Source organism: Protopterus annectens, chromosome 7.part0 (genome assembly GCF_019279795.1).
Source record: "Protopterus annectens isolate FY-2018-M chromosome 7.part0, PAN1.0, whole genome shotgun sequence".
Taxonomy (NCBI): domain Eukaryota; kingdom Metazoa; phylum Chordata; order Ceratodontiformes; family Protopteridae; genus Protopterus; species Protopterus annectens.
The window spans coordinates 157,539,280-157,563,527 of NC_056739.1; the positions used below are offsets into that span (position 1 = coordinate 157,539,280).

At 42.7% G+C, this 24,248-nt stretch overlaps 1 protein-coding gene across 2 annotated transcripts in view; it reads left to right on the top strand.

The window, feature by feature from the left end:
- Positions 1 to 24,248, top strand: part of KIF21B (kinesin family member 21B) — a 1,412,490-nt gene that overhangs the window by 1,245,977 nt on the left and 142,265 nt on the right. For both annotated transcript variants that reach the window (XM_044076606.1, XM_044076607.1), the window contains exon 27: positions 1,867 to 1,980. In XM_044076606.1, the coding sequence (XP_043932541.1) occupies positions 1,867 to 1,980 (114 nt within the window). The remainder of the gene's footprint in view (positions 1 to 1,866; positions 1,981 to 24,248) is intronic.

The following is a 24,248-nucleotide window of genomic DNA, read 5'->3' on the forward strand; positions in this document are numbered from 1 at the left end:
GTCCCGTGATCTGATTTATTTAGCACAATGTCAACTATGCAATAGTTTTTATGTGGGCATGACGAATAGAACTCTGAGAGAACGAATTAGAGAACACATATATGCCATTAACAAAGAAAATATGAACAATGCCCTTGCAAAACACACTGTAGAAAATGGCCTTGAACATGTTTAAATTTAAGGTGTTACAATTAGTAAACAAAACATCTAGGTTAGGTAATATTAAGAATTATACCGAGGAATTGGAAAACAAATGGATTATTAGACTTACAGGCACATATGGGAAATGGCCTAAATGATAAAATGTCTCTCAAACCACACTTGGCAGCTAGACCATATAGCCATTAGTTAAGATCCACTGCTTTTATTTGAATGTAATAATATAGAAGAAAAAATATATGGACTCACTACACATATAAATGTTGGAAGTGTTGCATAGATATTTTTAGATATTGGAGCTTGTGTCTTTGCACACTTATGATATGTACAGCTGCCTCATTTATGATTTATTTATATGCACATATAGCTATTTAGGGCTTAATGATGTGTTTTCTTAGGGTTTAATGTTGTTAGTGTTTTTTTTATATATATATTTTTACTTTGATATTTTTTTTTTTTTTTATTATGATGTTGCATAATATATATTATGCACTTGTTACACACATATATAAAAAAATGTTTTTAGTAATGTATTGCATACGAATGCTGATATCTCTGTATACCTTTAAATGCTTAATTAGAATATCATCTGATTGACTAATTGCAAGCACTATTTAAATACAGAGTAATGGCAAGTTTTTATTGAAGTCTGATGAAGCGTTGTAGACCAACGTGAAAGCGCTAACTTTTGGATCCTTTCTGAATAAACCTTGAAGTGAATACTGTGGTTTGGAGTTTTTATCTTCGCCTGCCTTGGTGTACTACTTGTCATTTTGAATGTATATGCAGTGCATGATGATGTCAATATTTTTTATATAAAAATGTATTGAATTTATTTCTGAATTCTTAACGTAGCATATATTTTATGTCTTGATGTGATTTAATTGGTAATGGTCTAATGTATTTTCTATATGTCTGGCCATTCTTATTGATCCTGGGCTGGGACTGAAATTGGTCAGATTTGATCACTGCTATACTGTGGTAAACAAATTCAAATAAATAAAATAATAGGGGTGGGTGAACAAAGGCCCAAAGTCGGGGATTTATTGTTTTAAACATTGCTCTTATAAACTTAGAAAGTTGCTAGAATAATAGGTCTTGCATGAGAATGCATTTTCTGAAGGGTATAAAGTCTGAAAGTCAAGCTAGAAAACAAGTTTTACGAGTAACAGACCAAAAATATGAGGCAAAAATCTGGACAGACATAGAAAACCTGGACAACAAGATAGGAATGGCTTGGTAATCCTGAGCTAGCTAGTTGTGTCATGCACTGGTACATAAAGAGATTAAATGAAGAATGTGTTTGTGGTAAATATCCAATTAAAAACATCAACAATGAGAATGCCATGAAAGAAGCACTTTAGAGATGGGCCAGTTTAGTCAAATTGCTGGTCTAGTGTGGAGTCTCTGTTCCAGTTATAAATTGTTAGAAAATTTGCTGCATTTATTTTGTTTGTAGGAAAATTATCAGTGAGAATAGTTTGTTGTGAAGTTTGGACACACTGTGGGATAGCACCTTGCTATCATTTAATAGGAAAGATAAAAAGGTGGAAGATACTAGTTGAAAATTAGCATCTGTTGTTTGTGTTCCACTAATAAACTGGTTACTGATTGGCTCATGAGCCTAGTTGTGTTGGAGGGGACCGACTAATGCGTTGTTGTGTAACTCACTGAATTTGACTGAGGCCTATACTTTATTTTCTCCAGAACTTCTGATGGTGGGCTCACCCCACCTCCTTCACCACCAACCAGGGCACGAAATGACAGAAATGTATTCTCTCGACTTACCAGTAATCAAAGCCAGGGATCTGCTCTTGACAAGTAAGTGTTTTAAAGCATTGCTTGTGGATAGTGCTGGAAGTAATGTGTTCTGGTATGACTTAATGAAGTGTTCATCAGTGGTATGAGAATTCCTACAATTAGGCAGGGGAATCCAGTTTGACCCTATAGACAACAGTCAAGCTTAACTTTAGGATAATTGCTATCCTAACCTCCAAGTTTGGTTCACTAGTTAAACTGCAGAACTGGTGACCGTTAAGGCTGTTGGGAGATGTTTACTGGTGGTGGTGTAAAAAAAAAAAAAAAAACATGACGCACTAAAGGGGTAATACACGTGTGGGAAGATCAGGGATAGGTCTGATTTTTGTTATGTAAACATTTTGATCAGCCTGCATTCACACTGCAGTGTATGCGACTTAAATGATTTATTTCAGGTTTGTCTGCCTCCTTTCTGCTTAAAGGACAGAATGCTTATACAAATTTCTTTGTAATCAGTATTTCTAGTTTGCTTTGATATAATTGGTGTGTATTTACCTTAGAAGTATATTTACAGGAAATATTCGAAATGAAAGCTGGGAGATGCAGTGTGCCTTTACTCCCAGAATTCTGCATCAAGAATCATGCGTTCATCATGCACACACACACACACACACACACACACACACACACACACACACACACACACACACACACACACACACTTGTTGTACATCTATTGTTGTGTGCACATATTTGCTGCTTAATATCTAGTTGAAAAGAATATTTGTCTTGATAGAAGACCTCAGATAACTAGCGTGATAAAATCATATATGTGGTACACTACACTTATGTGGTAAGGGAGTGATAAAATCATATACAGTATGTGGTACACTGTACAGATGTGCTAAGGGCGTGATAAAATCGTATGTGTGGTACACTGTACAGATGTGCTAAGAGTGTTGGCAAATTATCAGTCTGAAGTAGTTAACTTCATTTTATCTGCAACCTGTGGGTATATGGATCCATATTGGATCCGAGCCAGCAACCTTTTTTTCTAGCATCTGCTCCGAACTCCTCCCCCTACCCATAATACACCACCATCTCCTGTCTTCTCCCAGATCTCATTTGCCACACCATAGTAAGCATCGTGATCTCCTTTGTTCTGAGCTTCAGGGATAAGTAAGTAGTTCTGTTGTTGTGTGCAAGTGGTAGTTAGTTTTCCTTTCCTCCCCCCCTTTAGTGTACGCTGGTCGTCGGTATAGCATCAAAAAGAAAAAAAAAAATTTTTTTATTTTTGATAGTAGTTCTAGGCCCACTTCCCTTCAGCGTGTGTTAGTGTATATGTTATCTTTAGGGAGTGGCGATTAGTGTTAGACTATGGCTGATCAGCCTAAATCGGTTTTCAAAAAAGCTCTCACCGGCTGATGGTCATACTCTGTGTGTAATATGTTTGGGAGTGCCCCATTTATCCACCCAGTGTACAGTCTGTGCAGGCTTTAACCTGAGGGCCCACCGGGACAGGAAGGCCAAGTTAGTTGCCAAAGGTCTTCTTCCTGCCTCCATGCTGGATTCTGCCACAGCCTCGGTCTCAGGTACTCCCGCCCAACCACCAACTCAGACAGGGACTCGCAAGAGGTCCCCAGACAAGGAATCTTTCCCTATTCCGTCATCCAAGACTTTGAGGCCAGCTTCTCCCAGGCTTTGCTCGCCCTGTTTCTTGCCAGAGCCGTTGGAGTCTTCTGATCTGAGGCCTTCCTCACCCTTATTGCGCAGACCAGCCAGATCCGAGTCGATCGCCTCTTTGCTATCGACACGGAGCCTATCTGACTTGGACATGGACAGGATGATGCAGAGATTCATTCAGACCCAAATACAGGTATGAGTCTTGCCAGGCCCCTCTCCTTCTGGAGGGGGACCTCCATGCCCTTTTTCCACCCCATCTCTCCTTCCCCAATCCATGCGGCTGCTTCAGGGTTCTGAGATTCTTTGGAGCTGGTAGCTCGGCGCTGATGGTTCCACCAACCTCGACTCCGGCTGTTACCTTGAGTTCCTCAGATCTGAGCAACTCTGAGCCGTGGACAGGAAGTTGGACCCAAGGGAGTGGATCCACCTTTGGCTCCGACCTTTTTGGATCCAAATCGTTCCCTTGGACCTCAGGCTACTCTCGCTTCGGCTCCAATCCCCACTTCAGACCTGGGGAGATCTTCTTCCTTGCTGGGTGCCAAGGAGGTACGCTCTCTTTGGTGTTCGAAGTGGTGGAGAGGGTTTTCACCCAGGGATTGAGACCTCAGCCCATTTCCTCAGATTCCACCCAGACTTCACTGGATTTGGTAATGACTCCCTTCATCCTGTCTCAGGGACAGCCTGTGCCAGAGGAACCCCAGGCTATTTCCCTTCAGGAACCCCCCCGCGGTTCACGAGTCCTCTTCAGAGAGTCCCACTGAAGAGGGCCCCCCGTAAGTGCAAGTGCAAAAGGAGGCACTTGGACTCCCCTGAGTCCCTCACTATGGACACGGATTTAGATGAAGGAGAAGGATCCCCCAAGTCACCTCCTGAAGATGTCTCCTTTGGGGACATCATGGAGATCCTCCGCCAGAGGGGGAGGTTGGTCAGCCTCAAAACCTTCTATGACTGAGTCTGTATTCCTGGAGGCCTTTGGCATGGGCCCATCTACTTCCTGGGTATCCCCTCCAGTGAACCTCATCACCACACGGGCATGGAAGGAGCCTGCCACCGTAGATCGCATCCCCAAACGCCCTGACAAGATTCTTTCTCCTCCCACTGACAGACAATCTTGGTCTAAAGGAGCCCACGTTGACGCTATGGTGGCTGCAGCAGCCACCAAGAAGGAACTGGCGCAAGAGAGTTCCTCAGTTCACCCTCCGGACAAGGAGTCCAGGTCGGTGGATAGGTTTGGGAAGCGCATTTATTCGTCGGCGACCTTTTTCATCCGTACGCTGGACTGTTTGGCACATGTGATATGGCTGCAGCGAGACCTTGTTTCGAAATTCGCTGAGTCTCCCCCAGAGTCCTTATCGCAGCAGGACAAGCAACTGTTCTCTGTGAAAATGTTGACTCTGAAGTCTGTATCAAACACGTCCATGCGTCTCCTTTCCCACACCACGGAAGGAGCAGCTAGGGTAGCTGGGACAGGCATAGCCATGAGGCATCACGCCTGGCTCAGGTTGTCAGTTTGTGGATCCTTTCAAGGCGTCTTTTACTAATGCTCCCTACGACAGTTCCTCCCTTTTCGGGAAGACAGTACATGACACACTTGTCCAGTGCAAAAAAGATGGGAAGACTTTGTCTGCTATTGGGATCCGCTTCTCTAACCCTCAGCAGTCCTTTTCTATAAACCAAAGAGGGCAAAAGAAGATGTGGTTCCGGAACTCAGTTTTCCTGGGAGTTTCAGGACAACTCTTCCCTCAGAGGCAGAGGGGGCAGGATCGATGCCGACCCAGAGGTAGAGAGGGTTCCAGGAACTTAAGTTCTAGGGAACCTTTTTCTGACAGGCCCACTCAGCAGCCCTGAGGGGTTGCCTGACTCTCCTACTCCGGAGGCAGTCAGGGGGAGATTATCATTGCACCCAGCAGCATGGGAGTCCATAACTGCAGATCATTGGGTGCTACAAATAATATCCAGTGGCTACACTATCCCGTTTGTTGCCCTGCCAAGTGCTACAAGATGCCTCCCGGATGTCCTACCTGCTCACAGGGAGGCCGCAGCTCTAGAGGTTTCAAAGCTGCTTCACAAATGAGCCATCGAACCGGTCCCCCTCGACCAGTCCGGATTAGGCATTTACTCCAGATTCTTTTTAGTGCCAAAAAAAACTGAGGACCTCAGGCCCATTTTGGACCTGTTAATTTGAACCTGTCTGTCGCCATACAAAAGTTCTGGATGGTCACCCTACAGTCCATTCTACCTTATCTCCGAGAGTGGGACTGGATGTGCTAGTTAGACCTCCAGGATGCTTACTGCCATATCAAGGTCCACAGAAGCTACAGGGGATTTCTTCGCTTCTGACCGGGAGCCAGTCACTTCCAGTTCAGAGCTCTACCCTTTGGTCTCACCACAGCCCCCAGGGTGTTCACCAGGGTAATGGCAGTAGTAGCAGCTCACCTGAGGCTTCAGGGAATTCAGATATTTCCTTACCTGATCGACTGGCTCTTCACTGCGTCCAACAAGCATCTTCTGTGTGGCCCAAGACTACTTTCTCCTCTTGGCACATCAGCTGGGGATTACAGCTGGGGATTACAGTCAATGTCCACAAATCCCTTTTGCAACCAGTACAAGTTTTAGACTTCATCGGGGCACAGCTAGACACTTTGCAGCTAAAAGTTTTCTTAACACCAAACAGGATCTCACACCTTAGGTACCACATCGCTCTAATCGTGAACCTCAAATTTCCAAAGGTGAGCAATGTGCTTCGGGCCCTGGGCTCCATGGCTGCCTCGATTTCTATTCTTCCTTGCACACGCCTCCATATGCGGGTCCTTCAATGGACTCTAGCTGTCCAATGGTCTTGGCTAGATCTGCCCATGGATTTTCCGATAAGGATCAGTTACACCTGCAGGACATCTCCCCTTTGGTGGCTCCTTTCACCGGAAGTTGCAGTGGGACACTCTTTTGTGTCATCTCCAGCCCAAGCCACAGTGACCACAGACACCTCCCAACTCGGGTAGGAGGGACACTGTTTAGAAAGGACAGTCCAAGGCATGTGGTCCCAGATGGAGACCAAGTTGCACATAAATGTTCTAGAGATGAGGGCAGTGCTTTTAGCATTGAAAGCCTTCCACACACTTCTTCCTCTGGGTTCGATTGCAATTCAGTCAGACAACATGTCGGTTGCCTGGTATATCAACAAGCAGGGGAGAACCAGATCTTACCCTCTGTGTCGCGAGGCCATGAGAGTGTGGGAGTGGACGATTTCCACCGGTCGGTTTCTGATTGCAACGCACATCCCGGGATGCTCCAACATTTTAGCGGACAGATTGAGTCGGGCTATTCTGATGCCATACGAGTGGTCTCTGAAACAGTCAGTATCGGAGGAGATATTCCTTGCATGGGGACAGCCTTACTGTGATCTCTTCGCATCTACTTCCAACGCGAAGTGCAGCGAGTTCTTTGCTCTGATTCCCTCACCAGGGGATGCCCCCAGAGATGCTCTAGTCCATGTTTGGCCCACCAGGTTACTATATGCTTACCCACCGTTACCACTCATTCCGAAGTTTCTTCAGAAGGCCTGTTGACTGGGTGCATATTGATCCTCATTGCCCCATTCTGGCCTCATCAAGTTTGCTTCCCCTTCCTTTGGTCTCATCTTCTAAGCACCTCTGTGGACTCTGGATCCCTGTCCGGATCTAATCTCTCATCCTTCGGGTGCTTACCCTTGTGGACTCTGGATCCCTGCCCGGATCTAATCTCTCATCCTTTGGGTGCTTACCCTCATGGACTCTGGATCCCTGTCCGGATCTAATCTCTCATCCTTCGGCTGCTTACCCTCGTGGACTCTGAATCCCTGCCCGGATCTAATCTCTCATCCTTCGGGTGCTTACCCTCGTGGACTCTGGATCCCTGCCCAGATCTAATCTCTCATCCTTTGGGTGCTTACCCTCATGGACTCTGGATCCCTGTCCGGATCTAATCTCTCATCCTTTGGCTGCTTACCCTCGTGGACTCTGAATCCCTGCCCGGATCTAATCTCTCATCCTTCGGGTGCTTACCCTCGTGGACTCTGGATCCCTGCCCAGATCTAATCTCTCATCCTTCGGGTGCTTACCCTCCCAATCTGGACAGTCTAAAGCTGACAGCTTGGCTGCTCCAGTTCCCTTGATTGCCAGGACTCGTGGTCTTTCATCTCCTGTAAAATCTATACTAGTGACTTCTCTTAAAGATTCCACTAGGAAGGTCTATCACAGTAAATGGAGACGTTTCTCTATCTGGGCCTCTCAGAGAAACCTGGATCCTTTTACAGCCCCTGTTCCAGCGGTGTTGAAATTCTTAACTAGTATTTTTCAGCAAGGAGCTAGCTCCTCCACGGTGAAAGTACAGCTGGCAGCCATTTCTAATTTTCATGCAGGTGGAAATAAGATTGCACTCTCCTCTTCTAGACTATGTAAAGCCTTTTTAAAAGGCACCTTCCTTCTGTGCCCTCCCATCAAAGATTCAGTTCCTCCTTGGGATCTCACTTTGGTTCTTCAGTCATTAGTATCTCCTCCTTTTGAACTTGCTGCATCAGTGGATCTAAAGTTTTTGTCTTGGATGACAGCCTTCCTAGTGGCTATTTCGTTGGCTAGGAGAGTGTCTGAGTTGCAGGCTTTGTCTGCCATGCCTCCTTATTTGGTCTTCCATAAGGACAGGGTATCTCTCTGTACAAATCCTTCATTTTTACCCAAAGTGGCATCTCAATCAAACATAAACCAAACAATCTTCCTGTTTTCTTTCCAGATTTTCATAACAAAGGGTAATATAAACTTCATTTGTTAGATGTTCATAGACAACTTAGTTTCTACCTTCATAGAACACAACCCTTCCATAAGTCTGATCAATTATTTCTCACATTTTCCAAACCTTGCTTGGGCAAGGCCATTTCCAAGGTTTCTCTAGCCAGATGGATCACTCTTTGCATTCTACACATTTACGAAGCCAAGGGGTTATCTCCCTCTGTTCTGATTAAAGCTCACTGTACCAGGTCCATGGGGACTTCTGCTGCTTTTTGGTCTAAGGTTCCTTTGGATCACATTTGTACAGCAGCAAATTGGGCAAATTCTCATACTTTCATCTCCCATTACAAGTTAGATCTGATTTCCAGAAGGAGACCATCCTTTGGCTCTGCGGTGCTTAGGAATATCCTTCCATGCGGGCCTCCCAGGATTTGTTGAGTAGCTGGGGACTCTGTCCCACAGGTTGCAGATAAAATGAAGTTAACTACTTCAGATAAAGAAGTTATGTACTCACCATAACATTCCATCTGAGTAGTTATACTTCATTTTTCTGCAACCTTCCCACCCTCCGTCCCCCTGACCTTTTCATGTGAATAAACAGGTTATTTAGTTGAGTTACTAATATGTATAGTTGCAGCAAACTCGATCTGAGGGAAGATAGGAGATGGTGGTGTATTATGGGTAGGGGGAGGAGCTCTGAGCAGATGCTAGAAAAAAATTTGCCGGCTCGGATCCGATATGGATCCGTATACCTACAGGTTGCAGAAAAATGAAGTATAACTATTCAGTTGGAATGTTATGGTGAGTACATAACTTCTTTTTTGTCTACATACTGGGTGTGTCATCAGTAGTTTATCTGCATTTTGGCACACCATTAGAGCCTGCTAAAGTTCCTTTAAACCCTCCCATTCATATGTTTGTGGAAAAAAACAAATGGCAAACCTTATACCCTCAAATGCAGCATAGAGAGAAACACTGCAAACCTAATTCTACATGTAATTAAAAAAAAAAAAACAAAACAGAACATATTGGCTGAAAACATAGACTGCACACAGCTCCAGTAACACTACCATCCTAAATAAGTCTTCTGAAAATCATTCTTTAGAATAAGACAAAATATCACTGTCAAAGTAAAACACTAACCACAACTTGCCAGTCAGAGTAGTTTTAACTTTCTAAATGAACCAAAGATAAACTACAAACACATGCTAATATAGCCCTCACTACAGTATTAATGAATTGCATCAAAATGTGAATTTCACCACTTTTCACAAAATTCATTCCTTAAGTATTTTGTGAGTCACACCAGACCATACCCCATATTTTCTCTCCGTTAGAGATACAATGTTTTTGTTTTCATATGAGTGTCCAGTCTCGGATTTACAGAATCTTTGACTCCAAATGCTCACAGTCGGAGCTATTGATTTATCTGTTTCACTGAAACTGGCTTCAAACATGGATTGGGGCAGCAAGTCCTGCTTTACAACTTCAATACTAGGGTGGCAAGCATTTCATTGCTTTGATAAAACTGGAGTCGGCGAGTGTCAGTTGATACAGTGGGAATCAATTATGTACAGCAGAGTTGGAGTAGCATCTGTGTGTATGTACGTATTATACATGCACAGCACACGTGTACATATGCACCACCATCTTGTTAATGTTAAACACCCTCTCAAAAGTATAACTGAACCATCTGATACCCCAGAACACTACATTTAACCACACCACACAAAATCTGACAGTCGCTCTTATTCACTTTAAGGGAGGTAGTAAACTATTCAGGTGTACAAGAACCAAAAATTCAAACTGCCATCTAGTCAATATACTATGCTTCACCTAACTGAAACTCAGAACATGCAAATATGGTAATAAAAAGAACCTAAAAGATTTAGAAATATTAAGAAACGGTACCTAAGGAAGTTAACAGATACAAGGTGGGAAAAGACAAAGCAAAAAAATTAAAAAAGATATGCCAATATTACAAATTACAGATAAATGCCATAAGTAATTTGTCGGACACACAGCGATAACAGTTGGCACTAAAATATCTCCAAATAACCAAAAATCGTCCGTGTGAACAACCTGTCTAACTAAAAATGGCCCGGACTCAGAATATTAAACAAAAAGAATTTAAGCACTTGTGTCCTTTACACATAAGGACTTCTCCAGAATCAATTAAAATACCCAGTCCCAATACTTTTATAGAAAATTACTATTGAGTGACATTTAATTAATTAGTGCATTAATCAATCATTAAAAAAAAAAAAAAAAAAAAGGTTCATATTAGAAACATAGTAAAAGACAAACATCCAGTCTACAAACCAGTTCTGATCTATGCAACTATAAATAAAAATCTGCACCTCCAATATATAAAGTAGTAAAATTGTGAAAATCAAACAAAACAGGGGAACAGGTACCTAATACTATCCTAAACTCCCAAGCCAAATAAAAACCCAGCCTTCCCTAAAAATAAGACCATACAATATCAAAAGAGTAAAACCTTAATATGAATTTAATGCTCTGTGTTGCCATAAATAAGTACTACATTTTAAGTGGGATAGTTCAAGTGGGCAAAGATAGATTTACACCATTTTCAGTGCACGCCCAGGGAGAAAAGATGCAACATAAACCCAAAACAGCACAATAAAGCTACATAGAGTATCCTGACAATTACATAAATGAGTTTGGGAGTAACCAAACCATAGGTGGTTTCATGGGGAGAAGTGGAAGTAGGTGAGAGAGAGAGAGAAAAAAGGATGTGAAAGATGAGTGGAGGTAAATAAGGGGGAGAGATAAAAGGATGTGAAAGATGAGTGGAGGTAAATAAGGGGGAGAGATAAAAGGATGTGAAAGATGAGTGGAGGTAAATAAGGGGGAGAGATAAAAGGATGTGAAAGATGAGTGGAGGTAAATAAGGGGGAGAGATAAAAGGATGTGAAAGATGAGTGGAGGTAAATAAGGGGGAGAGATAAAAGGATGTGAAAGATGAGTGGAGGTAAATAAGGAGAGAGATAAAAGGATGTGAAAGATGAGTGGAGGTAAATAAGGGGGAGAGATAAAAGGATGTGAAAGATGAGTGGAGGTAAATAAGGGGGAGAGATAAAAGGATGTGAAAGATGAGTGGAGGTAAATAAGGGGGAGAGATAAAAGGATGTGAAAGATGAGTGGAGGTAAATAAGGGGGAGAGATAAAAGGATGTGAAAGATGAGTGGAGGTAAATAAGGGGACAGAGTATATAAGCAATTTGGTTGTAAGCTGAGGAAGATGAGAGAGCAGTGTTGTGTTTTTTCTTAAACAAGAAACGTTATTAAATTATCTCGTATGACATAAGCAAGCTTACATTTATAAACTCCAAAACAAGTACCCGAAGACCACGAAAAAGTAGTTTTTAGCACAATAAAACTTTAATTTCGCTATTCATCAAACAACTTCAATGTTTCTAAAGAAGTCGTTTGATGAATAGGGAAATTAAAAGTTTTATTGCACTAAAAACTTTCTCGTGGTCCTCTGGTGCTTTTTTTGGTGTTTTTGGAGTTTTTAGTTTTATTTTACACCTTTGCCTGGTAGCAGCTGCTTATTTAGTAAGCTTACATTTATATAAATGAAGACAAACCATACTGATATAATTTCAGTTGCAAACATTATACATTACAAACCATGTTGACACATTATAAATCACTACAATATATGCAGTCATTGTCAAACATTACATAGCTTATTCATATCCTGCCTTCTTTTAAACCTAATTCCTCCCCTATATGTACTTTTCCCACAATTCCCATTTTCCCTATGTAATTTGATCCTATCCTTTTCTAAAGATCCCAATTCCAGTTGATTTATCCCTGTTACAGTATTAAATACTTCTAGTATAGTTGGTTTAGACTTTGATATCCATTTTCTAGTAATTGCCTTTTTGGCTGCCACCATAATTAGACTCACCAAGGCCTTACTATGTGTAAGCAAGTCTGATTCTGTATCATAGCTCAAAAAATAATTTCTTAGTTACGCCAATTTCTTCACCCAGTATCTCTGACAGTCTGCAGGAAATTTTGAAAGTCTGCCAACTCATTACAGTCCCAGAAAATATGTTCCTGGTTACTTCTTTCCTGTCACACCTCCAACATTTGCTGTCTACCTGAGGAAACATTCGTTGGAGTCTACTTTGGGTATAAACATACCTGTGTAAACACTTCTATGCAAAGATCATAAATCTTCTAGACTTTGTTCTATATTTGGAAGACATGCATATATCCCCCGCTGTTTCTTTGTGAATTGCTTATCCAATCTCTTCCCAATCCTTTCTAATCTTCTGTGATTGATTCTTATAGTTATCATGCAATATTTTATATGGGCTACTAATTATTTCATTCTTAATGGCAGCTATTGTTCTAGATTCTGCCAGTGCTGGTCTTTCATTTAGCACCCCTTATGTCTTTCTATTTGCCTATACTCAATCATCAATAAGGGAAGACTATATCTAATCTGTAGTCCAAATAAATTCTTGTCATCTTCCAATTCGATTATCTTTCGTAATGGTAATTATTTGCTTCCAATACCTTGGTTCCTTTTCCAGTTTTCTACAATAAATTCCAGTCCCCTCGTGCTTATTGTCTGTATCCCTAATTGCAGTCATCCCTATCTGCAGAATCTCTTCTCTCCCTTCCTCTGTTGACTTCGTTCTTAGGACACTTTCTGCTGCTTCATGAATATAATATTCTGTATGATTATTGTTATGCTCCTTAAAAATGCATCCAAAATCCCAGTCTCTGTTTTTTGATCTTCCCCCATGTCACCATCATCCCTTTCCACTTTGAATTATTGTTTTCTGCTTGTGCTATGTATAGGAGCCTTAACTGTGCAACTCTGAAATATTCCTTCACATCAGGTAATCCCAAACTGCCTTCTTCTATTGGAAGAATGATCTTATCCCATTTGACTCTTGCCATGTTCCCCTCCCAGATAAAATCCATCAGCTCTTTATTAATTGCTATTCACAATTTCCTCTCTGGTTGATAAAAATATGCCTGACCTGTGTAAAGGGTCTAAAACATTTTAAGTGCTTGTATCTTATCCATATCCATATAACAGAGCTTCAATTTCTCAGTTTGTGTTATCGTTTGATTAGTCTCTTCCCACATGTCCTTAGCTGCCACACTGGAGTCAATTTTTCATCTATACTCAAAGTAAACTTCATTTTATCATGTCCTCATAAATATGGATATTGCTGAACCAGTTCATGCGTGGGTACATAATTTACAGCTATTGCCTTTGTTTTAGCTTTATTCATTTTGTATCCTGAAAAGATTTGAAACCACCTCATAATGTTCCAGAACACTGTAATGCCCCTTTCTAGTTTTGTCAGTTATAAAATAAACTAATCTTCAAACAGAGCCAGCATTTCCTGACTACCATACCAGTTATATCCTTGAATTTCTGAGTCCCTTATTTTCGTTGCCGGTGATTCTAAATATAATGCAGATAACAAAGGGGAGAAAGGACACCCCTTCCTGGCTCCTCTGTTCAAGCAGAAATTAGAGAGACCCCACCTACCCACTTTAATGTTCGCCTCCGATCCCTCTTTAACATTTGTAAGTTCCTCTAAATAATTCTTGTTATTACTTAACTATATCTCCTTTTCTTTTATTTCCACCCTATTTTTAAACTCAACTTGAATTTTATCCCACTCCCTAGCTCCATTTTCAGAAGAAATTTCTATCTTCTCTAATAGCTCCTGAATAATTTGCACTACCCATTCCTTAAATTCCTCTCTTTTCAACAGATAGGTAGGACAGCATCAGTGGCTCATTTTTAGTTCATTACCCTATGTTTTTATTTTAGTTATTAATGGTGCATGATCTGAAGTAGTAATTGGGTGCGTATCAAGACCTTCAGTTAAATATACATGTTCCTGTGAAATCTAAACTGTCACTAGCCCAGTTTTTGTACCTTGGGGAATAATACATAAATTTACTCCTAGTACTGAATTCACATATTCCATGCCAAATATTTTCATAAAGGTCTTCAAAAATCTACCTTCTTTTGTTATATTTTCGCTTCTGGTCCCCCCAAACACAACTTCACCACTGAAAATCAAATTCCAGTACCCACCTACAAGTACTATTCCTTGTTGCAAGCTGATAATTTCTCCCAGAATTTTCTTAAGCTCCATTATAGAAGTTTCAGTGGAATATAATTACATGCCAGTGTAATCCTCCTCCCTTGCCAATAGCCCCTTAGTACTACCAATCGATCATTATTATCTTATTTATCCTCTTCTGTCATTATTGGAGCTTCTCTTACAGTTAATATAAGTAATCTTCGCTTCCTTTGCCCCAGGTTTTCTGCTGAATAACCATCCTGAAAACCTTTCTTTATCAAGTTCACATGTTCATTTCTTTCCAAGTGTGTCTTCTGTAGCATAGCTATTTGCCCTCTACATTTTTTTATGTAGTTCAATACTATTTTTTTTTTTGTATTCATCTCTGAGACCATTGATGTTTAAAGACATTACAGAAAGCATCAATCTGATGTTAATATTCATTCGTTCATGATAGATGGGTCTCTGTTCTGTCCTCAGAACTGACTCGACCAATATAACAAGCGCGTGCCAGCCAAAAGCTCTTGATCTAAGATTACCCATAGTGCCTCTCCCCTCATCTCCTCAGCTCAAGTTTGCCTGTAAGAAACTTTATTCATAGTCGTTTATACTTTGTGATACGTTACTTGTTGTGTGAGTGAAAATTTCCTTCCCTTTTACCTTTACTGGTATTTCTTAGTACCATTGTTGGTACAGCCCCCTCCCTTTCCCTTACCCTTTGGTAATTTATATATGTACCATCGTTGGTACAGCCCCCTCCCTTTCCCTTACCCTTTGGTAATTTATATATGTACCATCGTTGGTACAGCCCCCTCCCTTTCCCTTACCCTTTGGTAATTTATATATGTGCCATCGTTGGTATTCTTCTCCGTCCCATTACCCTTTGGTAATTTATATATGTGCCATCGTTGGTACAGGCCATCCCTTTCCCTTACCCTTTAGTAATTTATATATGTGCCATCATTGGTATTCTTTTCTGTCCCATTACCCTTTGGTAATTTATTTATGTGCCATTGTTGGTATTCTTCTCCGTCCCATTACCCTTTGGTAATTTATATATGTGCCATCGTTGGTACAGGCCCCTCCTTTTCCCTTGGGTAATTTATATATGTACCATCGTTGGTATTCTTCTCCGTCCCATTACCCTTTGCTAATTTATATATGTGCCATCGTTGGTAAAGGCCCCTCCTTTTCCCTTAGGTAATTTATATATGTGCCATCGTTGGTATTCTTCTCCGTCCCATTACCCTTTGGTAATTTATATATGTGCCATCATTGGTACAGGCCCCTCCCTTTCCTTTACCCTTTGGTAATTTATATATGTGCCATCATTGGTACAGGCCCCTCCCTTTCCTTTACCCTTTGGTAATTTATATATGTGCCATTGTTGGTATTCTTCTCCGTCCCATTACCCTTTGGTAATTTATATATGTGCCATCATTGGTACAGGCCCTTCCCTTTCCTTTACCCTTTGGTAATTTATATATGTGCCATCATTGGTACAGGCCCTCCCTTTCCTTTACCCTTTGGTAATTTATATATGTGCCATCATTGGTACAGGCCCCTCCCTTTCCTTTACCCTTTGGTAATTTATATATGTGCCATCGTTGGTATTCTTCTCCGTCCCATTACCCTTTGTTAATTTATATATGTGCCATCATTGGTACAGGCCCTTCCCTTTCCTTTACCCTTTGGTAATTTATATATGTGCCATCATTGGTACAGGCCCCTCCCTTTCCTTTACCCTTTGGTAATTTATATATGTGCCATCGTTTGTATTCTTCTCCATCCCATTACCCTTTGGTAATTTATATATGTGCCATCGTTGGTAAAGGCCCCTCCTTTTCCCTTAGGTAATTTATATATGTGCCATCATTGGTATTCTTCTCCATCCCATTACCCTTTGGTAATTTATATATGTGCCATCATTGGTACAGGCCCCTCCCTTTCCTTTACCCTTTGGTAATTTATATATGTGCCATCGTTGGTATTCTTCTCCATCCCATTACCCTTTGGTAATTTATATATGTGCCATCGTTGGTACAGGCCCCTCCCTTTCCTTTACCCTTTGGTAATTTATATATGTGCCATCATTGGTACAGGCCCCTCCCTTTCCTTTGCCCTTAGGTAATTTATATATGTACCATCATTGGTACAGGCCCCTCCCTTTCCTTTACCTTTAGGTAATTTATATATGTGCCATTGTTGGTACAGGCCCCTCCCTTTCCTTTACCCTTTGGTAATTTATATATGTGCCATCGTTGGTATACTTCTCCTTCCCATTACCCTTTTGGGTATTTCTCTCTTTTACCATTGTTGGTAATAATAAAAAAAAATCCTTTGTGTGTGTGGCCTATCATGACAGTATATCTTTGCTACTGTTGAATTGCTGTTTTTTTCATTGTTGTTGGTTTACTGTTGTCTGGATATTAATATAATGGTGGACAAAAAGGGTACTACTGGTTTTAAAGAATGTGATAAATGTGGCAGGAAGATGCCAAACTCTGATGGCCATCTCTCCTGTGTCTATTGCCTGGGGGTACCACACTTAAAAGTTCAACCTGCATGCGAGCTCTGTAAGGGCTTTAGTGCCCACACCTTAGCCAATTGCAAGAATAAACTAATTCTGAAGGGTTTTAAAAACCCTTTTCTTGAAGGCTTTATCTGAGGAGGAGGTCTCAAACCCTTCTAAAAAAAAAAAAGAGTCAAAACGTGAGGTGCCAGTCAGTCTCCTCATCCTCAGGAATCAAAAACCACTAAGGCCCAGGTTCATACGGAACTGAAACCAAAAATGACTTTGACACATGTGTCGGCATCAGAGTCTAAAACTCTGTCCATGGTGCCATCCTTAACCATTTAACCAACAATGACTACTACTCCCACAGTACCAACCCCTTCCACATGGTATCACAGACCCTCTCAGCAGCAAAAATAGGCTCTCCAGTAAAACTGGTCGCTTCCCACCCCTCATCACAACCTTCTGGTCTTTCCACCACAGTGCCAAAGGTCGAGACACTAGCCAGGACCAGATATTCTGTCAGTTGACCCCTTTGTTGGACAGCAGCTAAATCTGTTCCTTGATCGGCTTGAATCTCTAGCAGGGATGTCAATCTATTCCACCAGGAGCCTTTCAGAGCTCGACGTAGTGAGACTTGTGGATCAGCTCCTAGCAGCCAGAGGCATCCCAACTCCATCTAACCCCCCCCCCCCACCCACAGTCTAGGACTTTTCTCCACAGACTCCAACTTGTATTCCTCCTTCACCCTCCCCGCAGGTTTTGGAGCCCTCAATGCCGACGCCTTTCCCGATGCCACCCTCTTTGGTTCCACTGGTGGATCTTACCATGGTTCCAGATACTACCCTGTGGTCCATAGTTCATTCAGAGCTGACCCACCCTTAAGACCATGACTGGTCTGTCGGCACCATGACCCCTAGTATGGCACCAAATGTTTTCAATGCCACTGTCAATGGTTCCGGTTGCCCTGGCAGCTCTGAGTCCTCTCATGGCTCCTTCCCTGGAGGCAGGCTCATCAGAGCGGGGTGTGACCCTGGTTCTGAGGTTGTCTTTCTCGGTTCCAGGCTCCCATCCGTTTTCAGATGTGCCTGCCTTCCAAGTTATAGAGAGGGCACTTGCCTCAGCATGTTCACAGTTGGCCCCTTTGGCACCAGAATGCCACTTATACATGCCTTCTGGTTCGCAACTGACACAGTCCACTATACTGGGACATCTGGCATGGGAGCAGCAAGATGCCCTACCACAGGGCACCCTGTCTTAGGAGTCCTCTTCAGATGTCCCCCTGAGGAGCCACCCTGTAAGAGATCATGCAAGAGGAAGCACATTGATTCTCCGGAGGAATCTCTCACCAAAGATATGGATTACAATGAGGGGGAAGGGTCCCCACGGTCGCTCCCTGAGGATGTCTCCTTCAGAGACATACTGGAGATACTGAAACAGCAGAGTGACTAGAAGCCCACCAACCCTTCATCTGAAGAATCTGTATTCTTGCAGACTTTCCGTGCTGGACCCTGTACTTCCTGGGTGACCCAGCCTGCAGATGATTTAGTCAAGCTTATCGTGCAGCATGCTTGGAAGACTCCCGACACCGTTGAACCAGTTCTCCAGAGACTGGACAAAATACTTTACCATCTAGAGGATCACCCACATTGGTCCAAAGGCTTGGCAGTAGACACTATGGTGGTGGGGGTGGCCACAAGGAAAGAACTTGCAGGGGAGAGTCCTGCTGTCCATCATCCAAACAGGGAGTCTCGGATGATGGACAGGTTAGGGAAGTGGGTTTATTCCTCATCAACCTCTGCCATATGGTCGTTGAACTACTTGGCACATTTTACCCTTTTCCAGAGAGACCTGATCACGAGCTCTCAGGAACTTTGCCAGGAGCTGTGTCTGATGAGGTAAGTGACAAAGCTGCCTCACAGTGTGCCACCCTGGAATCCTTATCTAACTTGTCCATGCAGTTGATTTCATATACAACCAAAGGGGCAGCCAGAGCAGCAGGAGCAGGTGTTATCATGAGACATCACACCTGGATGCAGACCCTTTCAAGTCTTCCTTCATCAACGATGCCATTAGTGCCTCCTCTCTTTTCAGTCCAAAGGTTAAAGACACACTAGCCCGGTGTGAGAAGGACGGCAAGACCGTATCTGCTGTGAGCGTATGTTTTTCCACTCCCCAATGTTCCTACTCTAGGAATCAGAGAAGTGGAAAGATATGGATCAGGAAATCCCAAGGGCTTTTCCATGACACACGTGGTGCGTTTTCCCCCTGGGACAGAGGGGGGAACTCATCAGGAAGACTCCCCTGAGGCAGAGGGGGTCTTTGTAACCAGGAGTCCAGAGATTCTTTTTCTGAGCAGCGCTACCAGTGCTCCTGAAGAGTGGCCTGACTGCTTGCCTCTGGAAGCAGTCAGGGGACTGATTCTCTCTGCATCACTTAGCCTGGCATTCCATAATGAACAGATTCCTGGGTGCAGACAATAATAAACAGAGGTTCACATCCCCTTTGATCTTTACCAGAGGCTGCAAAGGCAAATCCCTGATGTTCCACCCAATCATAGGGACATAGTATCACAAGAAATCCGAAAGCTGCTCCAAAAATGCGTCATCCAGTTAGTCCCACCAGTAGTATCCAGATTTTACTCAATGTTCTTTAGTGCCAAAAAAGACAGGACTGGAGGCCAGTTTTGGACTGTGACATCCTAAACAAGTCTGTCAGACAAACGAAGTTCCAGATGGTCACGGTTGGTCTATCCTTCTGTTTCTGGAGAAAGATGACTGGATGTGCTCGATAGATCTCTAGTATGCGTATTACCATATAAAAATGGACAGCTACTCCAGGAAATATCTCCGCTTCTGGTTGGAAGCCAATCACTACCAATTTCAAGCACTGCCCTTTAGTCTCTCCACAGTCCCCAGAGTGTTCACCAAATGTATGGCAGTGGTAACAGCTCACCTGAGACTGCAGGGATTCAGTTTGTTTCCATATCTAGATGATTGATTCCTTACTGCGCCCACCAAGCATCTACTGCTTCATGCCTTACTCTACACCGTATAGCAAGCTCCTTAGGGATCTCGGTAAACAGAGAAGTCAAAACTAGTACCTGCGCAAAGTCTAGAAATCATAGGAGCAACATCTGACACAAGGTCTTGCCTGGTCGCCCTTCCTCTTCACAGGCTTCAGAGACTAAGATCTCTGCTCCGAGTGATGCTCTCTCAGGACAAAGTCCCAGCTCATTTAGTCCTTCAACTGCTGGGATCAATGGCAGCAATGATTACTGTAGTTCCCCTAGCAAAACTACACATGAGATTACTACAGTAGCTGCTAGCATCATAGTGGTACCTACTGACGCATCCTATGTCTCATCTGATCTGCATAATGAACCGCTGCAAACAGGATCTGAATTGGTGGATGAAGCCAGAAATGGAGTTATGGAGTCGTCCGTTCTCACACCCTCAACCTAAGGCCGTAATCACCATGGACGCATCCCTGATGGGGGGGGGGCATTTTCAGGGAAAGACTGCCCATGGCACTTGGTCCTCAGTGGAGGCCAATTTGCATATCAATGTCATAGAATTGAGGGTGGTTCTTCTGGCATTGCACGCATTCCCCTCTGCCCTCCTGTTGGGGACAATTGCTATCCAGTCGGACAATGTCTGTCATCTGGTATATCAACAAACAGGGGGAACCAGATCGTACCCATTGTGTCAGGAAGCCATGAGAATTTGGCAGTGGGTGATAGCCTCCAACCGCTTTCTAGTAGCAATGCACATTCCTCGGAATTCCAATGTGATTGCAGACAAACTGAGGAGATGTATTCTCCTGCCTCATGGTCCCCTCAATCCAGTGGTAGCGACGGACATTTTTCATTGCTGGGTCCAACCTTGCTGCGACCTATTCATATCCCCCACCAACCACAAATGCAGCAGCTACTTTGCCCTGATCTCCCCTCAGGGGGAGTCCCTGAGGGATGCTGTAGTACACAATTCCCCCGGGACTACTGTATGCCTTTCCTCTGATAACAAAGTTTCTAAAAAAGGGTCTTTAGTTGAGAAGCAAAGTAATCCTCATTGCACCCTATTGGCCCCGGCAAGTCTGGTTCCCTTTTCTTTGGCCTCACCTGGTTCACCAACCATAGATTCTGGATCCAACTCCAGGATTTCTGTCTCACCCACAGGGTTAATCCATCCAAACCTATCGAGCCTCAAGTCGACAGCTTGGTTCCTCCACTTCTAGTAATTGCCAGGCAAAATAATCTTTCTTCCTCTGTTTGAAAAACACTTCTGGCTTCCTGTAAACCACCCACCAGAAAGATTTAGCATAGTAAATGGAACAGATTTGTGTTTTGGTCTTGGGTGGGGGAGGGGAAGGGATAGATTCCTTCTCAGCTCTGATCAGTTTGGTTTTAGAGTATTTATCAACCTTACACCATTCAGGAGCTTCAGCTTCTACTATCTGGGTCCAGTTACCAGCTATCTCAAATGTTCACAGTGGTTTCCAGAATTCCTCTTTGGTATCTCATCTCTTCTGTAAAACTTTCTTGAAAGGGGTTTTACATAAGATTGCCTTCCACAGAGCCCATTGAACCTTGGGATCTCATTCTGGTCATACAATCTTTGACTCGTTATTCCTTTGAGCCTGCGACCAGTTGTGACATAAAACTATTGTCTTGGAAGTCTTTATTCTTGGTAGCCATTACCTCAGCAAGAAGAATATCAGAATGATAGGCTTTGTGCATAAAATGCTCTTACATTGTTTTCCACAAAGAGAGAGTATCACTTTGGACTAACCCATCCTTTTTACCCAAGGTGGTCTCAGAGTTCAGCATTAATCAATCCATTCACTTGCCAGTTTCTTCTTTTCAAATAAAGGAGAATATTGTTTGCATGTATTGGATGTACATAGACAATTACGTTTCTATTTGGATAGGATTAAATCTTTCTTTTAATCTGACTAATTATTCCTGCCCTTCTCACGACCCAAGTTGGGAAGATCAGTTTCTAAAGTCACCTATGTGAAATGGCTGAGAGAATGCATCTCTTTTGTCTATCAACAGAACCAAATGTTTTTAACTACGAAAATAAAGGCACATTCAACCAGATCAGTTGCTACTTCGGTGGTTTTTCATTTTAGAGTTTCTATGGATGGCATTTGTGCAGCAACCACATGGGCTTCTCCTCGTACCTTTATCACTCCTTACAAATTGGACTTGGTCTCCAGGGGGGGGGAGTATTCTTTGGCTCAAGTGGTGCTTAGAAATATCCTTCCATAGGGCCTCCCAGGACATAAAGTAGCTAGGGACTCTGTCCCATCCATCATGAATGAATGAAGTTTAACAGCATCAGATAAAGAAGTTATGTTCTTACCATAGCATTCCATCTATGTTGTTGATCATTCATTCATTCATGACATCCCACCCTCCTACCCTCTCAGAAAGACTTCTGGAGGTTTGGACTTGGTCCTGGTTTCAGAATAGGGTTTTTGCTCAGACAAAGCCTCCACTTTCTTTTCTTATGGGCAAACTCGATCTGAGGAGATGAGGAAAGTGCCACTATGGTTAATCTTAGCTCAAGAGTTTTTGGCTGGCCCAAGATTGTTATATTAGCCGAGTCCATTCCAAGGATGGAACCGAGACCCAACCATCATTAATGAATGAAGATCAACAACACAGATGGAACGTTATGGTAAAACTTAAAATTTATTCCCACCTTTTATGTATAATATCTTTTTTATTAAATATCTGGTCAGTTCTGGCTTTTGTGTTACATGCATATACTGTTTGGCAGGGTAGTCTTTTATACAGTTGATCTGATATTGTTAATCCTCGTTCATTCCTTACGTATGGGTATCGGTTCTGAGCTCGGAACTGAGCCGACCATTTTCCAAGCTCTCGTCAGCTTCAAACTCTCGAGCTAAACTTTTACCCACAATTCCCCTCTCCCTGTTACCTCAGATTTCATTTGCAGCGTTGCCATCCAGTCGTGTCAAGCTACTTCTCTTGAGCTAAGTGCAGTCAATTGTTTAATTGCTTTACAAATTACCTTTGTCAGAAAAGTTGATAGTTTATTGTCTCTTGCCCTATCGCATCTAGCATTCATAATTTCCTCTGGTTCTTTTTTTCTGTCCTTTACTAACCCTTTTTACCGCAAGGTAATTTCTTCTTACCATCGTTGGTAATTCCTTTCCTTTTCTTTCATACCTTCGGGTACTCTCTTGTACCATTGCTGGTACTTTTCTATTTATTAATATGGCAGATAAAAAGGGTAGTCCGAGGTTTAAACGGTGTTCTGATTGTGGACACAAACTGCCTACTTTTGATGCACACTCTTTGTGTTTATTGTTTGGGAGCTTCCCATTTATCTGTTGAACCACCTTGTAATATATGTGAAAACTTTTCTAATAGAACTTTGTTAGAAAGAAAAAATAAACTGTTACTGAAGGGACTTCTAAAATCTCCCTTTTCAGAGGCTATTTCTGGGCCAGAGGTCTCAACCCCTCCCAAAGCCCATAAGAAAATGGATGTTTCTACTAAGGCTAAATCCTTGCCTTCATCCCCAGCTGGGGACTCACACCAACCAAAATCTAAAAAGGCTAAAATATTGGCTCCGGACCTCTCTGTCAGCCCCAGTGCTTTCGGTGCCCAGACCTTCAGCACTGAGGCCTTTGGCTCCTTTAGTGATTTCGGCTCCATCCTCTCCTGTAGCCTTCTACACATTGGCACTGAGGGACTCTTCGGTTCAGACCTTTACCATTGTATCGGCACCGACCGTTCAGTCAGCACAGACCTTGGCCGCATTGGCTCAGAGATCTTCCTTGGAACTGAGGCCTTTATTAATGACTCCAGTTTTGTCGGTTCCAGTTTCGGCACCGACAACCACTTTGGCACTGATCCCTGTGTTGGTGCAGACAATCACATCGGCACCAATGATTTCTTCGGTGCAGACTACAGTAGTTCAGTCTTTCTCGGCACCGTTGCTCTCGGTGCGATCAGATGAGATGGGCACCAAGTCTGCCTCTTTTGTGGACAGGCCTGTTTCTCCCTCAGTCTCTGTGAGGTCCACTAGAAGTCTTTCTGAACATGATGTGTTGCGTCTTGTGGACCAGGCATTCTTGGCCAGAGGTATTCCACCCCCCAGGAACTAACTTTTCTTGGGAGGTGACCACCCATCTCCAAAGACACCTTTTTATTCTCCTCCTTCATTGCCTTTGAAGTCCATGGATATAGTACAGTCTTCCCCTTCTGCGGTTCCCTTTATGGATCTCACTAAGGAACCGC